This window comes from Pistacia vera, unplaced genomic scaffold, assembly GCF_008641045.1.
Source record: "Pistacia vera cultivar Batoury unplaced genomic scaffold, PisVer_v2 Contig298, whole genome shotgun sequence".
Lineage (NCBI taxonomy): Eukaryota > Viridiplantae > Streptophyta > Magnoliopsida > Sapindales > Anacardiaceae > Pistacia > Pistacia vera.
In genome coordinates this window covers 645,922-666,763 of record NW_022196110.1, presented here as the reverse complement: position 1 = coordinate 666,763, position 20,842 = coordinate 645,922, and the positions used below count along the sequence as shown (strand labels likewise).

At 34.0% G+C, this 20,842-nt stretch overlaps 2 protein-coding genes across 2 annotated transcripts in view; one reads left to right on the top strand and one right to left on the bottom strand.

Annotated features, from left to right (window-relative positions):
- The first annotated feature begins 4,175 nt into the window (after window positions 1-4,175).
- Window positions 4,176-14,824, top strand: LOC116135268 (putative phospholipid-transporting ATPase 9). Its single transcript, XM_031420964.1, has 11 exons — window positions 4,176-5,054; window positions 5,509-6,860; window positions 6,986-7,096; window positions 7,424-7,700; window positions 8,004-8,092; window positions 8,184-8,292; window positions 12,183-12,392; window positions 12,841-12,966; window positions 13,080-13,178; window positions 13,361-13,552; window positions 13,721-14,824. Exons 1-11 carry the CDS (start codon window positions 4,659-4,661, stop codon window positions 14,366-14,368), a joined length of 3,609 nt encoding a protein of 1,202 aa, XP_031276824.1. The 5' UTR covers window positions 4,176-4,658; the 3' UTR covers window positions 14,369-14,824.
- A 521-nt stretch (window positions 14,825-15,345) lies between these two features.
- Window positions 15,346-20,842, bottom strand: part of LOC116135323 (tetraspanin-11-like) — a 59,569-nt gene continuing 54,072 nt past the window's right edge. Inside the window, exons 3-4 of the mRNA XM_031421026.1 lie at window positions 20,058-20,078; window positions 15,346-15,812 (exon numbers count right to left, since the gene is read on the bottom strand). Coding sequence (XP_031276886.1) covers window positions 15,346-15,812; window positions 20,058-20,078 — 488 coding nt within the window. The remainder of the gene's footprint in view (window positions 15,813-20,057; window positions 20,079-20,842) is intronic.

Sequence of the window (20,842 nt, the reverse complement as noted above, 5' to 3'; positions counted from 1 at the left end):
CGCAAAGGAACAATTAATATTAAAGGATTAGTCAAATTTCGGAAATAAGCACAAACCTACCAAAGTTTATTCCATACTCAAACTTGCATGTCACTATTACGTCTCACAAAGGGTTGTTAAATTGCGTTGGGTTTTATTTCATTTACCCCAGTGTTGTATATCGCTACAATATCAAAAGCGTCCAAAAAAATTTATCAAACACCTCTTTATAAAATTAGCAAAAATACCATGATACGAGAGCGCTTAATACTTTCAATATGAGCGGATGTGTTCAAATTAAGTGACTTTGTCGGGAACAAAGGAAATGAACCCTAATATCTTTACTATTTAGATCTTTTCTTAATTAATAAGAAATTTGGAGGAGGTTAATGTAATTTTTCGTAATGTAATAATGTAATTAGAGTAATGTTATGTTTACAACTGAATCATACAAATATATAAAAAATAAAAGATAAAGTAGTTATTTTATATAATTTTTATCTATTTGTATCACTCAATCAATTGATCATAAGCAAAACATTATTGGCATAATTAATACAATCAAACCATTAAATAATATCTCATAAAAGGCCAGTACTTTTACTAAAGTCAAATTCATGAAAGTAATGATGAGTGTTAATGTGAAGCCATAAAGTAAAAGTTAGCACGTTTATATTTCCTCAAAACTACCAATTTTTTTTTTTGCATTAAAAACGAAATCTAAAGTCTAAACTGAGTGGGAGAATTTAAGATAAGATGTTTTGAATCTTATGTGTTTAATTGTTTTAAATTCTACAATTTTCAAATCTTAATTTCAAAAAAAAAAAAAAAATATCTCCGAATAATTTAATAAAGACTTTTAGATATATTACTTAAGAGGTTCCGAGCTGAGTTCCTCCTCGATTAGTAATAAGGTTAATCACTATAACTCTTACCTGACAGACAGTTCTAGAGTCCCGATAAATTTGTTAAGGTATGCATAAATTGGCTTGAACACTTCTAATCATAAAAAAATAAAGAACACAAGATTTTTTTGTATGATTCTGAAAATAAATAAATAAAGAATGTGGGTGTAACATCATTATCATTACCACCCATAATTTAGCAATTTTCTTGAACTAGACCCTTGACTATGTGTAAAAGTTGAAAAGAGACATTTTCATGAGCCTTAGCCAATACACATTTCACATCTTTATAAAACATTTTAAATCTTTACCTGATTTTTTCAAACTAACTTTCCACCTCTTTAGTCTTTAGTTAGTTGGCAACTTTCCTCCACCAAGTGGATGGATACATAAGTCAATTACAATCTCCCCCCCTAAATATCACTAAATAATTTTACCCCCTTGAAAGTTGAAATAATCAGTCACCCTCAACCGTTATATCCCATTAGGATTTTGGTGTTTAATGTAGAATAAGAGTAAAATGTGTTGGTTAGATGATGTTAACTTTGATGGACCAATGACTATAGAAGATTAATCGTTGTTTTAGATACCTTAGGGGTAAATTAATTAAGATTTCCCCCCCAGGAGATATTAGTAAATAACTATTTCTCCTCTTAGGTATCATAAATAGAAATTTCTTCTCTATTTTTAGTATCTCATTAAGATTTTATTGTTTAATTTAACGGATTAAGTGTGAAATGTATCACATTAGAAGGGGAAAATTGCTATTTTATATAGTTGATGGGGCAATTGGTACATTATGATACCTTGGGGGGTAAGTAAACTGTATTTCTTAGTCCCAGACTTTCCTGAAATAAATGAATTAGTCCAACCTGGCTAGGGTACAACAATTCATCTTTTCTACTTCCCTTTTACAGGACAACTAAGGGAGGAACGTTTGGTAGTATTTTTCACATTTATTTCTAGAAAAAAAAAAAGATTTTCTAGAAAATGAGAAATTGGATTTACTACTTATAACATTGAAAGAACCATTTTGTTTTTTTTTGTTTTTTTTATGATCGGGAGTGTCGAGGCCAGCTTACGCGTACTTCAACTAATCTCCCGAGACTTTGAAATTATTGGCCGAGTAAGAGCTCCAGTGTTTATCCCTATTAATACTCGAGAAAAGACTCAAACTTAGGACTTCTTGAGTAATACATCCAAGAGTTCCTATCGAACCAGCCACCCAGAGGGTACTTCTATTTGTTTTATATGTTTGATATAATACTATTATATTATTATTAGACTTTTATCTATAGGTTTTGATTTTTTGAATTACTAGAAAATATATTGACCAAAAAGGCATGTGTAATGATTCTAAATTTAAAAATGATTTAAATATAATACTTATCATCCTTTCTAATAATCATCATAAATTCATTTAAAATTAAATAGATCTATAATTTAATAATAAGCCATATAAATGGAGAAAATTTTTATTGACAAATTCTAATAGAAATTGGTGCAAGAAAAGAATAATGCAGAGGGCAATTTGATGACTTAATTATTAAATTAAAATAGGCAATTATTATTTTATTATTCGAGTTGCATAACTTTAGTTAAAATAAACAAGGCAAGATATTGCAACTAATTAAAACCAATCTATAAATTTCACTCATAATAGTTAATAAATTAAACATTGTTGAAATAAAATTGCATGTGCTTTGTGATAGGTTTTCAAGAGTTGACCCTTAATGCATCAGCCCCATCCTCTCAAAATCCTACCTAATTTTAATAATTTTTTATTCGGCTTAAATAATTTATAAATCTTTTTTGGACTTTTAAAATTATTTATTATTTCTTTTTTTAATCTTCCTCAAACTATCTCATTAATATAAATTAATACCTTTTTTTTTTTTTTTTTTTTTTAATATCGGGGTTCAATGAAGATTTATACCACCTCTTCTTTTCACAACAAGAATTCCCGCACCATTAGTTATAAAATATGGATAATACTATACTTATAACATAATCTTACAAATTTTCGTGATAGTTCATAAGTCAACTCGTAAATATGTCTCATTTGCTCGTTATAGGTCCGTCGTCCAATGTGTATTGACCAATTGCGAGCTGACACATCGGGACTGTGAGAGAAATTTTGTAAAATTGGATTATGAGCCGATTTTTATTGTAAAATTATTGTAAACCAAGGTGCTATTTTTTGTCAATTTATTTTATTTTATATTTATAATATATCATTCATGGAACTTCTTTATCACCATCAAATTAATAGACAAAAAACTAAATGATTTCATTTATTTATTTACTTCGTTACAAATTACGACATATATTTTTCAACTTACTAAAAACCTACAAAAATTCTCTGATATATCATTTTGTCAAGATCATATTTAAGGACCGTTGAATTTACTCGTAGAACTAAATTATTTTACAAACAATAATTAAACCGACATTCTGACTGGAGAAGTTCATGCAATTTGTGTATAAAAAATGTGAAAAAATTTTAACATAACCCCCTTCATCAAATAATATGATTGAACCAATAAGAATGATCCAACATTCTTGAGTCATATTCCAAATTTGTGAATGCTCATGCAAAAATTCAATAATTGTTTGAGAAAATTAGAAAAAGATACCCACCACCTCTACCTTAGGCCAAATGTCAAGACTCAATACGCATTAAATCCATTGGGATCTCTCTCTCTCTCTCTTTCTGTCTTTTGAGTTTTAACTTCTTTCAAGACTCTTTCATTTGACTCTCTTTCTCTGACAACGTTAATTTTAATCCCTCTAAATTCTAGCACATGCGCAGCAACTTCCCCCAGTACATTCGCTTCTTCTTCTTCTTCTTCTCTTCTTGAAGCTCACTTGATGTATTCAATGAGCTAATCATCATTAAATCTTTTTCCCATTCTTCTTGTACAGCTAGCTCTTCGTTTGACCTTCTGGAAAGTCTTGCTCACCACCCAGATAATTCCCATTTGTATTTGGTTTCTTTTTTTTTAAGTTTTCTATTTTTATTTGATACCCTTTTGTTCTTACAGTTACAGTTGGAGATTGCTGTTGGAGTTTCTGTTTTATTTCGTTTTTGGGTTTTAGTTTTTTTTTTTTTTTTTTACTGTTTTGGTTTTAATGAGTCGTCGTTGAAGTAGTTTGTATATGTGTCAAATTGCATTATGAATAACAAACAAACCCATCTCCACGTTTATATGTTTGTTCTTAAAATTTGTATCTGCAAGTCAAATATGACATGCAAACTCGGCTCAGCTGAGGCCCGCAGGCCACGGCTCCTCCATCTACCCACCACATGAAATATTTAAACAACAAAACATGTTTACTTTAGTTTTGGTTCGTTATTTGTTTGAAGGTTTTTCTTGTTCCTTTTACTTTTTAAGCTTTGTGTTTTTTTTATAAAACTTTTTCCTGTACTGTAAGGACTTGGAGTCTTTAGATTCAAGGAGCTCAACATTTTTCTTTCACTTCTCTTTAATTCTTAAGGTCTTTTTTTTTTTTTTGAGTTAAGTTGTGTTAATTTAGCAGAGTTTGAGTTTTGGACATATTGTTTTCCTAGATTTTTGCCTTGGTTTATCTTTAGATCTAGAAGTATTTGTGGTAACTGATTTCCAGATGGGATGGTTTTCTGTTACTTGAAATCGTTGGTTGAATATTTTCTTAAAGCTAGAATTCCTCTTGAAGAAGAAGCTGGTCTTGTATCTGGGCCCTGGGGTTTTATGCTTTCAACCATTTAAAAGAACAATTTTTTTGTTGCTATAGATGGCTGGTAATAGAAGAAAGAGGCATAATTTCAGCAGCCAAATTCATGCATTTACTTGTGGTAAAACATCATTTCAAGGTGATCATTCATTGATTGGAGGACCTGGATTCTCAAGAGTAGTGTATTGCAATGACCCTGATTGCTTTGAGTCCAGTGTCCTCAATTACAGTGACAATTATGTTAGAACCACAAAGTATACTCTTGCAACATTTCTTCCAAGATCAATATTTGAGCAATTTAGGAGAGTTGCCAATCTTTATTTTCTTCTCTGTGCAATACTTTCTTTCACACCTCTCTCTCCTTACTCTGCTGTGAGCAATGTTCTTCCTCTTGTTGTTGTGATTGGAGCTACTATGGGGAAAGAGATTCTTGAAGATTGGCGACGCAAAAAGCAGGTAACTTTGTTTATCGGTGTGAATTCTAATGCAGCTTCCTGAAATTTATTGTTTACTTTCTTAGAGTTATGCATTATATTGTGGAATAGGCCAATTTACAACCGAATTCCCTGAACTATATTCGAGAGATATTGTAAAGTATAAAAGATTCGTGAAGTTTCAATTCCGTAAAATTGGTAACAATGAGGGGCGGATTCTTTGAGAAATGCTTTCATATGGGTTTCATTTGGTTATGGTCAATTCATTGCATTCAGAGCTAAACTGGTTCATTTGAAATTAGATTTTACATCCGTACTATTAAATTTTTTTTCCTGTTTCACCCTTTGCTTTCTTTGAGGTCCTATCAGAGACTAGGTGCAGAAATTTTTTGATGTCAAATTTTGATGCTGTTTTATGTTCTTATCTTCTTTTTTTTTTTCAACTGTTGTCTAATTTATCTTTCACCTGGCTACAGGATATTGAGGTGAATAACAGAAAGGTGAAAGTGCATTTTGGTGATGGGGTTTTTGAATCTAGTAAATGGAAGGATCTGAAAGTTGGGGACATTGTGAAGGTAGAAAAAGATGAATTTTTTCCTGCTGATCTCATCTTACTTTCCTCAAGTTATGAGGAAGCAATTTGCTATGTTGAAACCACAAACCTGGATGGAGAAACCAATTTGAAACTGAAACAAGCACTTGATGCTACTTCAAATCTGATTGAGGACTCAAGCTTCCAAAATTTCAAAGCTATCATTAGGTGTGAAGATCCCAATGCAAGTTTGTACTCCTTTGTTGGCACTATGGATATTGAAGAACAACAGTACCCTCTCAGCCCTCAGCAGCTTCTGCTTAGGGACTCGAAGCTGCGGAATACTGATTATATCTATGGGGTAGTTATCTTTACAGGTCATGATACAAAGGTTATTCAAAATTCAACACCGCCCCCTTCTAAGAGAAGCAAAATTGAGAGAAGGATGGATAAGATAATTTACTTCTTGTTTGGCACCTTAGTTTTAATGTCTATTATTGGATCGATAATCTTTGGGATTACAACTAGTGAGGATATAGAAGATGGAAGGATGAAGAGATGGTATCTTAGACCGGATGACACTACTGTTTACTATGACCCAAAGAGAGCAGCTGCTGCAGCAATTCTGCAGTTTTGGACTGATGTTTTGCTGTATGGATATTTGATTCCCATTTCCTTGTATGTGTCGATAGAAATTGTCAAAATCCTTCAGAGCAGGTTTATCAACCAAGATATTCACATGTACTATGAGGAAGCTGACAAGCCGGCACTGGCTCGTACCTCAAATTTAAATGAAGAACTTGGCCAAGTTGACACTATACTTTCTGATAAAACAGGGACTTTAACTTGCAACTCCATGGAATTTATCAAGTGTTCAATTGCTGGGACCTCCTATGGCCGTGGAGTAACTGAAGTTGAGAGAGCAATGGCCAGTAGAAAGGGGTCACCTTTACCACAAGAGGCGACTGAGGAAGAGGCTAATGTTGTGGAGTCTGCTGAAGAAAAGGCATCTGTTAAAGGTTATAATTTTGTGGATGAAAGGATCGTGAATGGTAATTGGGTTAAAGAGCCTCGGGCAGATGTAATCCATAAATTCTTGCGACTGCTGGCCATCTGCCACACTGCACTACCTGAAATTGATGAAGAAACTGGAAGGATTACATATGAAGCTGAATCACCAGATGAAGCAGCTTTTGTCATTGCAGCAAGAGAACTTGGGTTTGAATTCTACGAAAGGACTCAAACAAGCATCTCACTTCATGAGTTAGATCCAGTTTCTTGCAGGAGTGTTGAAAGGTCATTTTCTTGCAAGCATTTATGTTTTACCTATTGCTTATAAGTGGTTAATTACACCATGTGGGATTATTCTAATCCATTCTCAAATAAAGGGCACAAATTTTATTTAGTTTACATTCTTTCAGGTCTTACAAACTTTTGAATGTCCTGGAGTTCAGTAGCTCTAGAAAGAGGATGTCTGTGATTGTAAGAAATGAGGAGGGGACTTTGCTACTACTTTCCAAAGGTGCTGACAGGTTTGTAATCTGAAACATAGCACTAGAGCTTGTGATATAGTTTGATTTAGGATTTGGCTCTTATAAATTGAGTAAGGTTTATCCATCACAAGGAGATGGTGAATTCCTTACATGAAAGATACTGGAAAATGGAATGGCTCTTAATTTTGCTCTAACAATCAATAACATCCAACAACCAATGAGTCAAAACCGAGGCCTCACACTATTTTTTCTCTGAATGAGAAATGCTTGTTTCATCATAATTGCAGGAAGGGTAGTTTGTTTTGGTTTTGTGTTGATAACTACAGATTGCTTGATGTTCATTTAATCTTCTTTACCTTCAACCAGTGTCATGTTTGAAAGACTTGCGGAGAACGGAAGAGAGTTTGAAGAGCAGACCAAGGCACACATCAATGAGTATGCTGATGCCGGTTTGAGGACTTTAATACTTGCCTATCGTGAACTGGATGAAGAAGAATACAATAGGTTTAATGAGGAATTTACTGTGGCCAAGAATTCACTGAGTGCAGATCGTGAGGAAATGATTGAGGAAGCGGCAGAAAAAATTGAAAAGGATTTGATTCTCCTTGGTGCTACAGCTGTTGAAGACAAACTTCAAAATGGGGTAGGTTTCAGACTTGAATAAAAAAAATAGAGCTTGATGAAATGCAATTAAATTTGTTTTGTATGTCATAAAACAAACTCTTTAGAGTGTGAATATCTAAAGAGCTGCATATATCATAAAAAAGAATACTAAGAGGTTATAATAACATTCATTTTGACCCCAAAAAAAAAAAATCATGCAATAATTATATTTCTTTTACTAGAATTGTTAATTTATGTCCAGTCCAAATGCCAGTGAATAGAGTGAGTTTCACAGAAATTGGATACAAAAATTGAGAATAACTGTTTCTGTTGTGTGGGACAGGTTCCTGAATGCATTGACAAACTTGCACAAGCAGGAATTAAACTATGGGTTTTGACTGGAGATAAGATGGAGACTGCAATCAATATTGGGTATGATTAGTTGATGTGATTTTTTTCTTTCCATGAACATGTTAAATTCTGATATGCTAACATTTCTTGTATTTTGTGTTAAACTTCACAGCTTTGCCTGTAGTTTGCTTAGACAAGGAATGCAACAAATAGTAGTCAACTCAGACACACCAGAAACTAAAGCTCTTGAGAAATCAGAAGATAAATCTGCTGTTGCTGCGGTAATCCGTGAATAACAGAAAGGTGAAAGTGCATTTTGGTGATGGGGTTTTTGAATCTAGTAAATGGAAGGATCTGAAAGTTGGGGACATTGTGAAGGTAGAAAAAGATGAATTTTTTCCTGCTGATCTCATCTTACTTTCCTCAAGTTATGAGGAAGCAATTTGCTATGTTGAAACCACAAACCTGGATGGAGAAACCAATTTGAAACTGAAACAAGCACTTGATGCTACTTCAAATCTGATTGAGGACTCAAGCTTCCAAAATTTCAAAGCTATCATTAGGTGTGAAGATCCCAATGCAAGTTTGTACTCCTTTGTTGGCACTATGGATATTGAAGAACAACAGTACCCTCTCAGCCCTCAGCAGCTTCTGCTTAGGGACTCGAAGCTGCGGAATACTGATTATATCTATGGGGTAGTTATCTTTACAGGTCATGATACAAAGGTTATTCAAAATTCAACACCGCCCCCTTCTAAGAGAAGCAAAATTGAGAGAAGGATGGATAAGATAATTTACTTCTTGTTTGGCACCTTAGTTTTAATGTCTATTATTGGATCGATAATCTTTGGGATTACAACTAGTGAGGATATAGAAGATGGAAGGATGAAGAGATGGTATCTTAGACCGGATGACACTACTGTTTACTATGACCCAAAGAGAGCAGCTGCTGCAGCAATTCTGCAGTTTTGGACTGATGTTTTGCTGTATGGATATTTGATTCCCATTTCCTTGTATGTGTCGATAGAAATTGTCAAAATGCTTCAGAGCAGGTTTATCAACCAAGATATTCACATGTACTACGAGGAAGCTGACAAGCCAGCACTGGCTCGTACCTCAAATTTAAATGAAGAACTTGGCCAAGTTGACACTATACTTTCTGATAAAACAGGGACTTTAACTTGCAACTCCATGGAATTTATCAAGTGTTCAATTGCTGGGACCTCCTACGGCCGTGGAGTAACCGAAGTTGAGAGAGCAATGGCCAGTAGAAAGGGGTCACCTTTACCACAAGAGGCGACTGAGGAAGAGGCTAATGTTGTGGAGTCTGCTGAAGAAAAGGCATCTGTTAAAGGTTATAATTTTGTGGATGAAAGGATCGTGAATGGTAATTGGGTTAAAGAGCCTCGGGCAGATGTAATCCATAAATTCTTGCGACTGCTGGCCATCTGCCACACTGCACTACCTGAAATTGATGAAGAAACTGGAAGGATTACATATGAAGCTGAATCACCAGATGAAGCAGCTTTTGTCATTGCAGCAAGAGAACTTGGGTTTGAATTCTACGAAAGGACTCAAACAAGCATCTCACTTCATGAGTTAGATCCAGTTTCTTGCAGGAGTGTTGAAAGGTCAATTTCTTGCAAGCATTTATGTTTTACCTATTGCTTATAAGTGGTTAATTACACCATGTGGGATTATTCTAATCCAGTCTCAAATAAAGGGCGCACATTTTATTTAGTTTACATTCTTTCAGGTCTTACAAACTTTTGAATGTCCTGGAGTTCAGTAGCTCTAGAAAGCGGATGTCTGTGATTGTAAGAAATGAGGAGGGGACTTTGCTACTACTTTCCAAAGGTGCTGACAGGTTTGTAATCTGAAACATAGCACTAGAGCTTGTGATATAGTTTGATTTAGGATTTGGCTCTTATAAATTGAGTAAGGTTTATCCATCACAAGGAGATGGTGAATTCCTTACATGAAAGATACTGGAAAATGGAATGGCTCTTAATTTTGCTCTAACAATCAATAACATCCAACAACCAATGAGTCAAAACCGAGGCCTCACACTATTTTTTCTCTGAATGAGAAATGCTTGTTTCATCATAATTGCAGGAAGGGTAGTTTGTTTTGGTTTTGTGTTGATAACTACAGATTGCTTGATGTTCATTTAATCTTCCTTACCTTCAACCAGTGTCATGTTTGAAAGACTTGCGGAGAACGGAAGAGAGTTTGAAGAGCAGACCAAGGCACACATCAATGAGTATGCTGATGCCGGTTTGAGGACTTTAATACTTGCATATCGTGAACTGGATGAAGAAGAATACAATAGGTTTAATGAGGAATTTACTGTGGCCAAGAATTCACTGAGTGCAGATCGTGAGGAAATGATTGAGGAAGCGGCAGAAAAAATTGAAAAGGATTTGATTCTTCTTGGTGCTACAGCTGTTGAAGACAAACTTCAAAATGGGGTAGGTTTCAGACTTGAATAAAAAAAATAGAGCTTGATGAAATGCAATTAAATTTGTTTTGTATGTCATAAAACAAACTCTTTGGAGTGTGAATATCTAAAGAGCTGCATATATCATAAAAAAGAATACTAAGAGGTTATAATAACATTCATTTTGACCCCAAAAAAAAAAAATCATGCAATAATTAAATTTCTTTTACTAGAATTGTTAATTTATGTCCAGTCCAAATGCCAGTGAATAGAGTGAGTTTCACAGAAATTGGATACGAAAATTGAGAATAACTGTTTCTGTTGTGTGGGACAGGTTCCTGAATGCATTGACAAACTTGCACAAGCAGGAATTAAACTATGGGTTTTGACTGGAGATAAGATGGAGACTGCAATCAATATTGGGTATGATTAGTTGATGTGATTTTTTTCTTTCAATGAACATGTTAAATTCTGATATGCTAACATTTCTTGTATTTTGTGTTAAACTTCACAGCTTTGCCTGTAGTTTGCTTAGACAAGGAATGCAACAAATAGTAGTCAACTCAGACACACCAGAAACTAAAGCTCTTGAGAAATCAGAAGATAAATCTGCTGTTGCTGCGGTAATCCCAAAGTTTTTTTTTTTTTTGTTGTCATTTGAGTAGCATGGCTTAACAACATAATTTAGGATCATATTGAGGGGTTAAAACATAAATTTATATTTTTTCTTTAAAAGAGACGGTTTAAACTATTTTTTCCTTTTCTAGATGGGTCAATATTTTGAAACTTAGAATCCAAAATTATTTGAAGAATTTTGGAGATCCAGTTCCAACAAAAAATATCTATATGCATGAACTCCACATATGATTGTTTATTTTAATATTTAGGAACTTCTGGGGTATAATTCTCTACAGTTTCCAACATAAGGGTTTAATTTTTTACACACAGACTCTTGATAGCTGATAGAACATGGAAGGGGAAATAGAAAAATCCTTGAAATAACGAAATAAATTTGTTTATGTCACAAGTTTCCTTCTCCTTATCTGTTGCCTGTATACTAAGTTTTCTTGATTGTGTACTGTACCGGTTTCCTCATTGTCTCTTCATGCTTATTGTAAAACTGGTAATGTCTGTGGGATTGCAGTATTAGGTATTGACAAATGATGTAATACGATTACAGGCTTACAGTTTATATCTTCACTAATTTCAGAGGATGCACATTAAAGTATCAATTTAATTCCTTATCCAGTTAAGTAGAACTGGAGATCTTTTATGTTGAAATTCCTGTGGAATTGATTATTTAGACAAGTTGAAAAATAGATTCTACCACTCATCTGCGTGGTAATACAGATTGATTCCCATTCCAATCCTGTCAGAAATCAGTTGGTCACGTACTTGTTGCAATTTAGATCTTCTAGAACTAAAATCTGTTCAAGCTCAAAATCATTATTTTTGCTTGTTAGATAGCTTTTAAGCATAACTATAGTGGTGTATGATAGACATCGAGGGAGCTATATTAACTAAAAATAAAATGTTAAACAAGATTTTGTTGTCAGAATTGGTGTCTAACATGCTGAAAAACTTGTTTTTGAAAATCCAAAAAGTCCAAAAGTAGGATGGTTACTAGTAAAATATGTGATAATTCTTGAATACCAGTATATAAGTATTATATTGGCCAATGTTCATTACGCTATGACTTTTGAGCTTGATGAGGTCTTTTTGATTCTTCAGGCATTGAAGGAAAGCGTTATCCGTCAAATACTTGACGGAAGGACATTGCTTAGAGCTTCAAATGAAAGCTTGGAGGCATTGGCACTGATCATTGATGGGAAGTCACTCACTTATGCTCTAGAAGATGATGTCAAGGACATATTTCTGGAGCTTGCCATTGGCTGTGCTTCAGTAATTTGCTGTCGTTCATCTCCTAAACAGAAAGCACTTGTAAGTCATCATCTTTTTAGCTATTACCGTGGCATTTATTATTGTATAATTTGTGTTAAACCCAGGTAGTGTATCAACAATGTCTCAAAAATGTGTTTGACTTATTTTCATAAGAAGCATGAAATAATGTATCACAAAACTGCTAGGCATCTCACTTTTTATCACGAGTGTTGATCAAGAAGTGTTAACTTAATATCTCAGTTTAATTGTTATGTAAGCAATGGCAAACAAATTATGTTCTATAAATACTAAGAGACAACTGATAATCTGATTCTATAGGATCTTTTATTGTTCCACTTTTCTACTATTTTATCTTGATGATGAAGTCGTTTATATCACCCTACTTGATAAGAACTTGACTCCTGTGAGAACTTCAACAAAATTTTTGAAACAAAAATTGTCCAAACATTTCCTTTGTTCTTGCTAAAAGGTGTTAAATTTTTTAAAGGTTACAAGGCTAGTCAAAGTTAAAACTGGTAGCACAACTTTAGCAATTGGTGATGGGGCAAATGATGTTGGAATGCTTCAAGAAGCAGATATTGGAGTTGGTATCAGTGGTGCAGAAGGAATGCAGGTAAATGCCAAAGAGATTGATTATAAGTTTTTCATTGTACCTTGAATCTATTCCATATATTGATCTAACTGAATTCTCAACTTTTCTCCTTGGTGCCTCTTCCAAAATTTCAGGCAGTCATGTCAAGTGACATTGCAATTGCACAGTTCCGATTCTTGGAGCGCTTGCTACTTGTGCATGGACATTGGTGTTATAGGAGGATTTCATCAATGGTAAGAATTCAGTAGAATATTCTTATTTTTTTCCTTTTTGCTTTATGATGGACATCCATTTTATTATAGTGGAGAGAAACTACTGATTATGTTTCTTGAAACTAACTAAAACTGCGGCCCAATGCCTTGTGAGATTGATTGATTTCAAATTACTGACATTTGTCTTTTATTTTTTTTGGCAGATATGCTATTTCTTCTACAAGAACATTGCATTTGGCTTCACTATCTTCTTCTTTCAGATGTATGCATCATTTTCTGGCCAAACAGTATACAATGATTGGTTCCTATCACTTTATAACGTCTTCTTCACATCACTTCCTGTGATTGCCCTGGGAGTTTTTGACCAAGATGTCACTGCCCGTTTGTGTCTGAGGGTAGGTGCCATGTTAAACTTTTTTTCTTGACCAATTGATGAAAATCTCATTAGGATCTCATCACACAAGTCAAATTACTATATATTCTCAAATAAGTTGTCATTCTTTTATTACCTAAGATAGAGTTTATGGAAACGTGATGGTTTTCTCTTCCTTCTGTTTTTACAGTTCCCTCTATTATACCAAGAAGGTATACAAAATGTCCTATTTAGCTGGACTCGTATACTTGGATGGGCATTCAATGGGGTTTTAAGTGCTATCATCATCTTCTTCTTTTGCATCCGGGCAATGGAGCAACAAGCCTTCCGTAAAGGTGGGGAAGTTGCCGGCTTGGAAATCCTAGGTGCCACCATGTATACCTGTGTTGTATGGGTGGTGAACTGCCAGATGGCACTGTCAGTGAGTTATTTTACATTCATACAACATATCTTCATCTGGGGTGGCATTATATTCTGGTATCTATTCCTATTGGCATATGGAGCCATGGATCCAGACATATCAACAACTGCCTATAAGGTCTTCATTGAAGCCTGTGCCCCAGCACCTTTTTTCTGGCTCATTACAATCTTAGTTGTGATCTCCTCCCTGCTTCCGTATTTCGCTTACTCTTCAATTCAAATGAGGTTCTTCCCCTTCTATCATCAAATGATACAATGGATTAGGTTTGATGGGCAAACAGATGACCCTGAGTACGTTTATATGGTGCGACAAAGATCATTGCGACCAACAACAGTAGGTTTCACTGCTCGGTTTGAAGCAAGTTCAAGAAACTTGAAAGCAGACCTTGAAAAGATGACTGAAGGACAAGCTTTGTAGATTCTATTAAGAATAGTTGGTATTTAGCTGCTAAGAAGACTTTCTTTCTTCTTGTACATATTTAATGCAGACCTCATCTTTCAACCGCGTTGCTCAACAAGAAAGAATGTTTTGTAGATGATGCTCTCAAGTGAAACGATGCCAGCCATGTCTTACAAGTTTTTGCTTAAAAGAATTTTGTTTTTCTGAGCTCCAAAACTATATTTTAGTTTATCGTTTTGGAAGCATTACAGTAAAAAATTGTATTGTTCATGTAATTTGTAATTCTAAAAGCTTGATTCAATTTATTTTGCCCTCAAATGTACCTTGTAAATCAACTTCTAAGTTAAGAAGTGTAACATGATGCAGCATTCGGGAAAACTTCTTTCATTGTTCTCATTTTTTCTATTTGGTATTCCAAAGTTCTTGTTACAAAATTGAGAGTTTTCCTTCAGTGAACTCCACCCTTATTCAACATGTTCTTCGCCTTGAACAGATAACAGATTACCAGAAAGAAATTTCATTTTGAAAATTCTTGAACAAAGCTTCATCTTGTTGCCATTGCCAAATACTCTTCAAATAAATGGAACCATCACAAATGGCTTAATTCTTTTTCGCAAAACATTTTGCAGAATTCACATTCTTGAAAAACGAATCACCCTGTTAATGTTCAAACATTGTGTTCAATCATGCAGAACTCTTATATGCTGCATCTCAACCATTCAAAATTACAATTTGAATACAATAACCAGATTATTATTTACACAAATTTATCAGAACCAATGGTTAACAAAAGTTAAGATTACAATAAACTCAAAATTTTACGAGGATTGAAGACTCCATTCTTCTGGTGATATTCATATAAAGTAAAAAAAAAAAAAAAAAAAAAAACTAGTCTGCATATCAATGAGTCGAAAAATCTAAAATTAGTAATGAATAAATGATAAGGATGATCATACTAGTTTACATCCTGATACCATTTTGAATCAAATTCTTCGTCACGAAAACGCAATGCCAAAGACATCACAATTAGATTTAGCCATGACAGCAGCAAATTCATTGAAGCTAATGACACCATCACCATTTGTATCAGCCTCTTTGATCATTTCTGTAAGCTCTTTATAAGTTAAAGGTTGTCCCATCTTGGCCATGGACCCTGCAAGCTCAGCTGCAGTAATGTACCCATTTCCATCGCGATCGAAGGCGCGGAAAACCTCTAAAAGGTGCTCTTGATTCACCAACATTGTTTCATTCATGTCAGGCAATATTGCATTCACCAATTCATCAAATTCCACCGAGCCATTCCTATTAACATCCATGTTGGCTAACAAAACATGAACCTGGTCACCCGAAGGCTTCAATCCTAAGGATCTTAACAATGCCGCCAGCTCCAGAATCGTCAGGCTGCCATCCGAATCCATGTCAAATCTTGCAAAAATATCTCTCAATTGATTAAGTTGATCAACTTGCCACCTGCCCATGTCGAAAATGTTACCTTAAAATATGTTCCTAGCAGGAACAATGAATAATTTTTTTCAGAAAACAAAGCAATGTTCGAGGAGAAAAATGAAAATGGTGGTTGAAGGAGGAGGAGGAAGAATGAAGAATGTGAAGAAAATTATTTCTGGTTTGTTTGTTGAGAATGTGTGTTGAGCATTAAGCTTTGAAAATCTTAAATATAGAAAGAGCATGCGTTGGTGAAATAATTTTTTTTTTTTTTTAATTTTTTGGAAAATGGGGCTAAATAAAGATTCTACGAGTTTACTATAATTTAATGGAGGTTCCAGGAAGCTAAGTGTCACTTCTGTCATTTTTTATTTTTTTTTATTTTTTTTTAGAATTTTAAGGTTTATATATATGTGTGACAGATCAGCATGCAAGTTTTTTTTCTAGTAATATTTTCAACTAATTATCCAATTTTCAATTAGAGGTTTTATGTATAGATAAAGATTGATTCATAACCCAATTTTACAAACTTTCTCTCGTAAATGGGCAGGTGAGATCCATAGCGAGCAGGTATGACCTATTTACGAGCTGACTAATTGTGAACTGTCACGTCGGGGTTGTGAGGAAAAAAGCTTGTGAGATTAAATTGTAAGTGTAGTATTGTCATGTATGAATTGGTAAAATCTAGTGGCTATTAAACACCCCGATTGGTCAATTTATGTGAAACCGGTTTGATGTGAGAGAGAATTAATCTCTGAATTTTTAGATTTGTTCTATTATAAGATACTTAACCAATTACATGTTTGAATCTTTTTCTATAATTTTAGTTTTGGGTTCCATGTAAACATCTTTTATCCAAAATGTTTGTACTTAGTTATAGAGATTCTAAACATTATATATATATATATATAGTCAAAATTTAGTCAGGACGCCCAGATATTAATTTCATCGACTATATTTAATCATTGTTAATGTTTTACAAATCAGATTCAATGGTTATCTTCATGGTATAAGAAGTTAAGTTAATCGGTGTATATATAATATGTTTGTAAATGAATAATTATTAAATTGAAGTGAATTTCATTGATAAACTATTGATATCCATTTCTTTTGTACCTTTCTCTCCCATTCTTTATTAGGGAGTTTGAATTATAAAGAGTATTCTGCAAACCTAAACAGCTAAGATTCAGTGTATTTGTCTTCAGAATTGAGACGTTCAACATATCCACCAACTCAAGATGACAAGAACTTTTAAAGAATTTGTATTAAATATTGATTCACATAAAACAAAAACATTAGTTAAATGGAGCATTATAATTTAATAAAATCCAATTTGATTAATTTATTTTGAGCTATTTACATCTTTCATCAACCTTGGGAGTTGGTATATATGTAAATGCAATTAAAAAAAGATTATCAAGTCTAATAATAATAATAATAAGTTTATTTTTTATTGTATTTTATTTACTTTTAGGATGCTTTAGCAAAATGATCACTAATTTTATGTACTATATACTCTATGTATATAAATATAGAAAATATCAAAAATAATTATTAAACTCATATACAATTTTATATTTTAAGATTTGAGGATGCTTTAGTATATTGTTTGCAGAAATATAAATTGAAAATAAAAGAGTAAACGACTTTTTCCCACCCAAGGTTCGCCTTAGTGACACTTTCCCACCAAAAAGGTTTTAAAATACCATTTTCTTATCCAATGTTTATATTCCGTTAATATCCAAAATACACTTCACTTTTTCAACTGACATTCAGCGAGTTACCAAGAGTTAGGGTAAATGGGTTTTTGTAGAGTACAGGTTGGTGGATTGAATGGTGGTGAACGATTGAATATTCGCCACCGGAATCAGCCGAAAATCAATTAAGAACAAAAAACTCTAACTTTAAGATAATCTACAATAGGCGATAAATAAAGTGTCAAAGTGAGAGGGGTTTTGTATAAAGGAGACTGAAGGTTCAAATGGTGGCGAAAGAGAGAGTTTTTGCCATCAAAATCAACTTTGGGTAGTAGCCAAATATTAACTTTGGGTGAGAAAGTCGTATTTTGAACCTTTTTGGGTGTGAAATGTCATTAAGGCAAATCTTGGGTGGGAAAAAGTCGGTTACTCAAAATAAAATTATTGAAATATTTAAGAGATTTTTTTTTTTTTTTAAATTATCTTATTATACCCCACTGTATAACAACTCCTCCATTGATTTAATATTAAACGGAAATTTTTTTATAAAAAATATAATTGATATTCCAGGTTTCAAAATCTTAATTTACGAACTATTAATCATTTAAGGTGAAAATTAAGGTAAATGGGATCAATCAAAACATCCAAATCTAAACCTTTTTTCTCTAATTAACAGATGATAATATAAGTTGAATGTTATAAATATATGCTAAAACAATCTTATTTTAACAAGCTGATTAAACTAAATTGAAAAAAAATCCAATTATATAGAAGGTTAATCAACCTTTTTACATCTAATTAATTAATTAACAAGCTAGATGCTCTTTTAAATCAGTTGGGGAGATCTTCAACCTTACCAGGATCCTGATCTTTAGCCTTGTTAACATCGTTTGTATCTTCGCCTAAATCCACAACTTTAGCTCCCACCTCGACCTGGCCGAGGTTGACAATGCTCCGGTGGTGGCCACTCCTCCTCTTCAGCCTCCCAAAACAGTCTCTATTCTTGAATAACTCCAATGGACTCATAGTACTATTCGACGTGTTACTACTAAGGCGATCACGCGTGCAAATCCTCCCCAACACGCATGAAATAATCGCGAGAATGGTAAGAACAGACATGACCGCAAAAAACGGTCCAATAGACCCGGAAGAATTACCGGCAACATTACTCGAAGAAGCTCCAGAATTCACTGCAACCGGCTGCTGCTGCTGGGGCAATAATGAAGCTGTTGAAGCCATATGTATCTGATGAAGATTATGAATGTGTTTGATGAAGATATAGCGAGAAAGGAGCCGACCAAGATGAGTGGAGGACAACAAGGAAAGGGTTAAAGTGAAGAAATTTAATAAGTTTTTGGGTATTGATTTTGATCTTTAAGAAAAATAAATACTACGTTTTGCATGCATGCATGCTTAGATTTGGATGGTCCTGTAATGAGAAAGAAGAGCTTTTTCTTTATAAAGAAGGAAGAGATTCCTGTATAAAGTGAGTCCCCATGTGATCCGGCGCCTCTGGTTCATCTTCTTTTTTTTTTTTTTTGCTTTTTGAGATTTTTATAAGCGTAGACATCATTGACTATGAGTTAGGCTGTTTGGGTTTTCAATTATTCTCCTCATATATCTACATATAAAATTGTTTAGGCAATGAGATTATAATTAACATTGTTGTAAGTATATATTCATTTTCTTGTTAACTAATTGTGTGTTAGCGGTATAATTAAGACTTAATCTGTGACTACATTTTTTTTTTTTTTTTTGTTGATCGGAAGTATTCAGACCAGTTTACACGTATTTTAACTAATCACTTGGAGCCCTGAAGTTAACGACCAGGTAAACCTCCAGTGGCCATCTCTATTAACAACTGAAGTAAATCGAATTTAAGATCTCTTGAGTAATACACTCAAGATTTTTAGTTGATCATTCGACTACCCAATGGTGGTTATTGTGACTTCAATTTTACTGTCTGAGTTTGTATTGTGTGTGATAATTGAATCCCAATTTTTTTTTTTTTTTTCCCACATTCAAATATAGGAGCCATTTCAATGTTAAAATTTATTTTGTTGATAGACAAAAGGAAACTTTTTTTTCCCCTTCATGGCACCAAATTTGGAGAAAGTTTGTCCATCCGGCAGCTTTTTCCTCCTTTTTTTTTTTTTTTTGTTTTTTTTAGGTGACAAAAGAGATGCTTAATTATGAAGTAAAGCTTTTCTTTTAAGTGGCACAAAATATAATTAATTATGAAGTAAAATGTGATATAAATTAATCGCTAAAGGTATCATGCAAATGATGGGATTTGTATTGGACATTTGATGAAATATCCTCACCCAAAATGAGCTCACTAAGATAAGAGAACCGAGGTTTATAGATAATATATACTCAATTGAATCCAATGTTTTACTTGACTTAGTTTAATACATTCAATGATATTGAATAATAATTATATGAATAGTATTATAAAGATTTTAATCTCTTATAATGCTAGATCAATTTTATAAATTAAATGCTCACCAAATCAAGTGTGCTTTTCTTGTTTAATTCAATTTAACCATAATATAAATATAATTTACCCCCTGTTTTGAAACCAGACCCAACTCAACCGGTTTAATTGGTCGAATTGGGAACCGAGACCTTCTTCGGGCGGGGTTACCCTTGTCTAATGTTTCAAAATCCCTAACCTGACTGTCGACCACTTCTTGCCACTTTCTGATGCCCCCTACCCCTTTCCCCCCCCCCCCACTTCCTGATGCCCCCCCCCCCTTTTCCCCTGATGCCCCCTACCCCTTACCCCCTCCCACTCACCCCCAACCCCCACCCTCGTTTGACCACCCTCCACTCCCTGGTGTCAATAACAGTTGGAATCTGGAAACCAATTCGGCTGGAAAGTCAACCCAATCGTAACGGTGTACTCGAGTCACAATCGTCGAACAGGGGGCTACCAAGTGTCAAGGTTAGAGATGTTTTGTAACATAAAGATTGGTGGTTCAGGTGGTGGTGTCATATTGAAGTTTGAGCTTAAGAATCAACTGAAATTTGGCCTAGAAAAGCAAAAACCTAGCTGTGCGATCAGATCATAGGGGTGTGTTTGGTAGATTTCGACCTAAAGGGACTGATGCGTATTTATTAGCTAGATTTTAAACTTACTGGATCACCGGTAGCCCGCTGGTTGGACTGTTCAACCCGAATACCTGGTCCCTTGGCAGGGTGACACGTCAACTTTCAAAACATTGCTTTACCCCTGTAATCTCACTAAAGCCAACAAATTTCAATTTTAACTTATATGAGATTTTAAATTTTAAAGCTTGGATAATAATGATAAGTTTTATAACAGTCAATGACAGAAATTATGACAAGA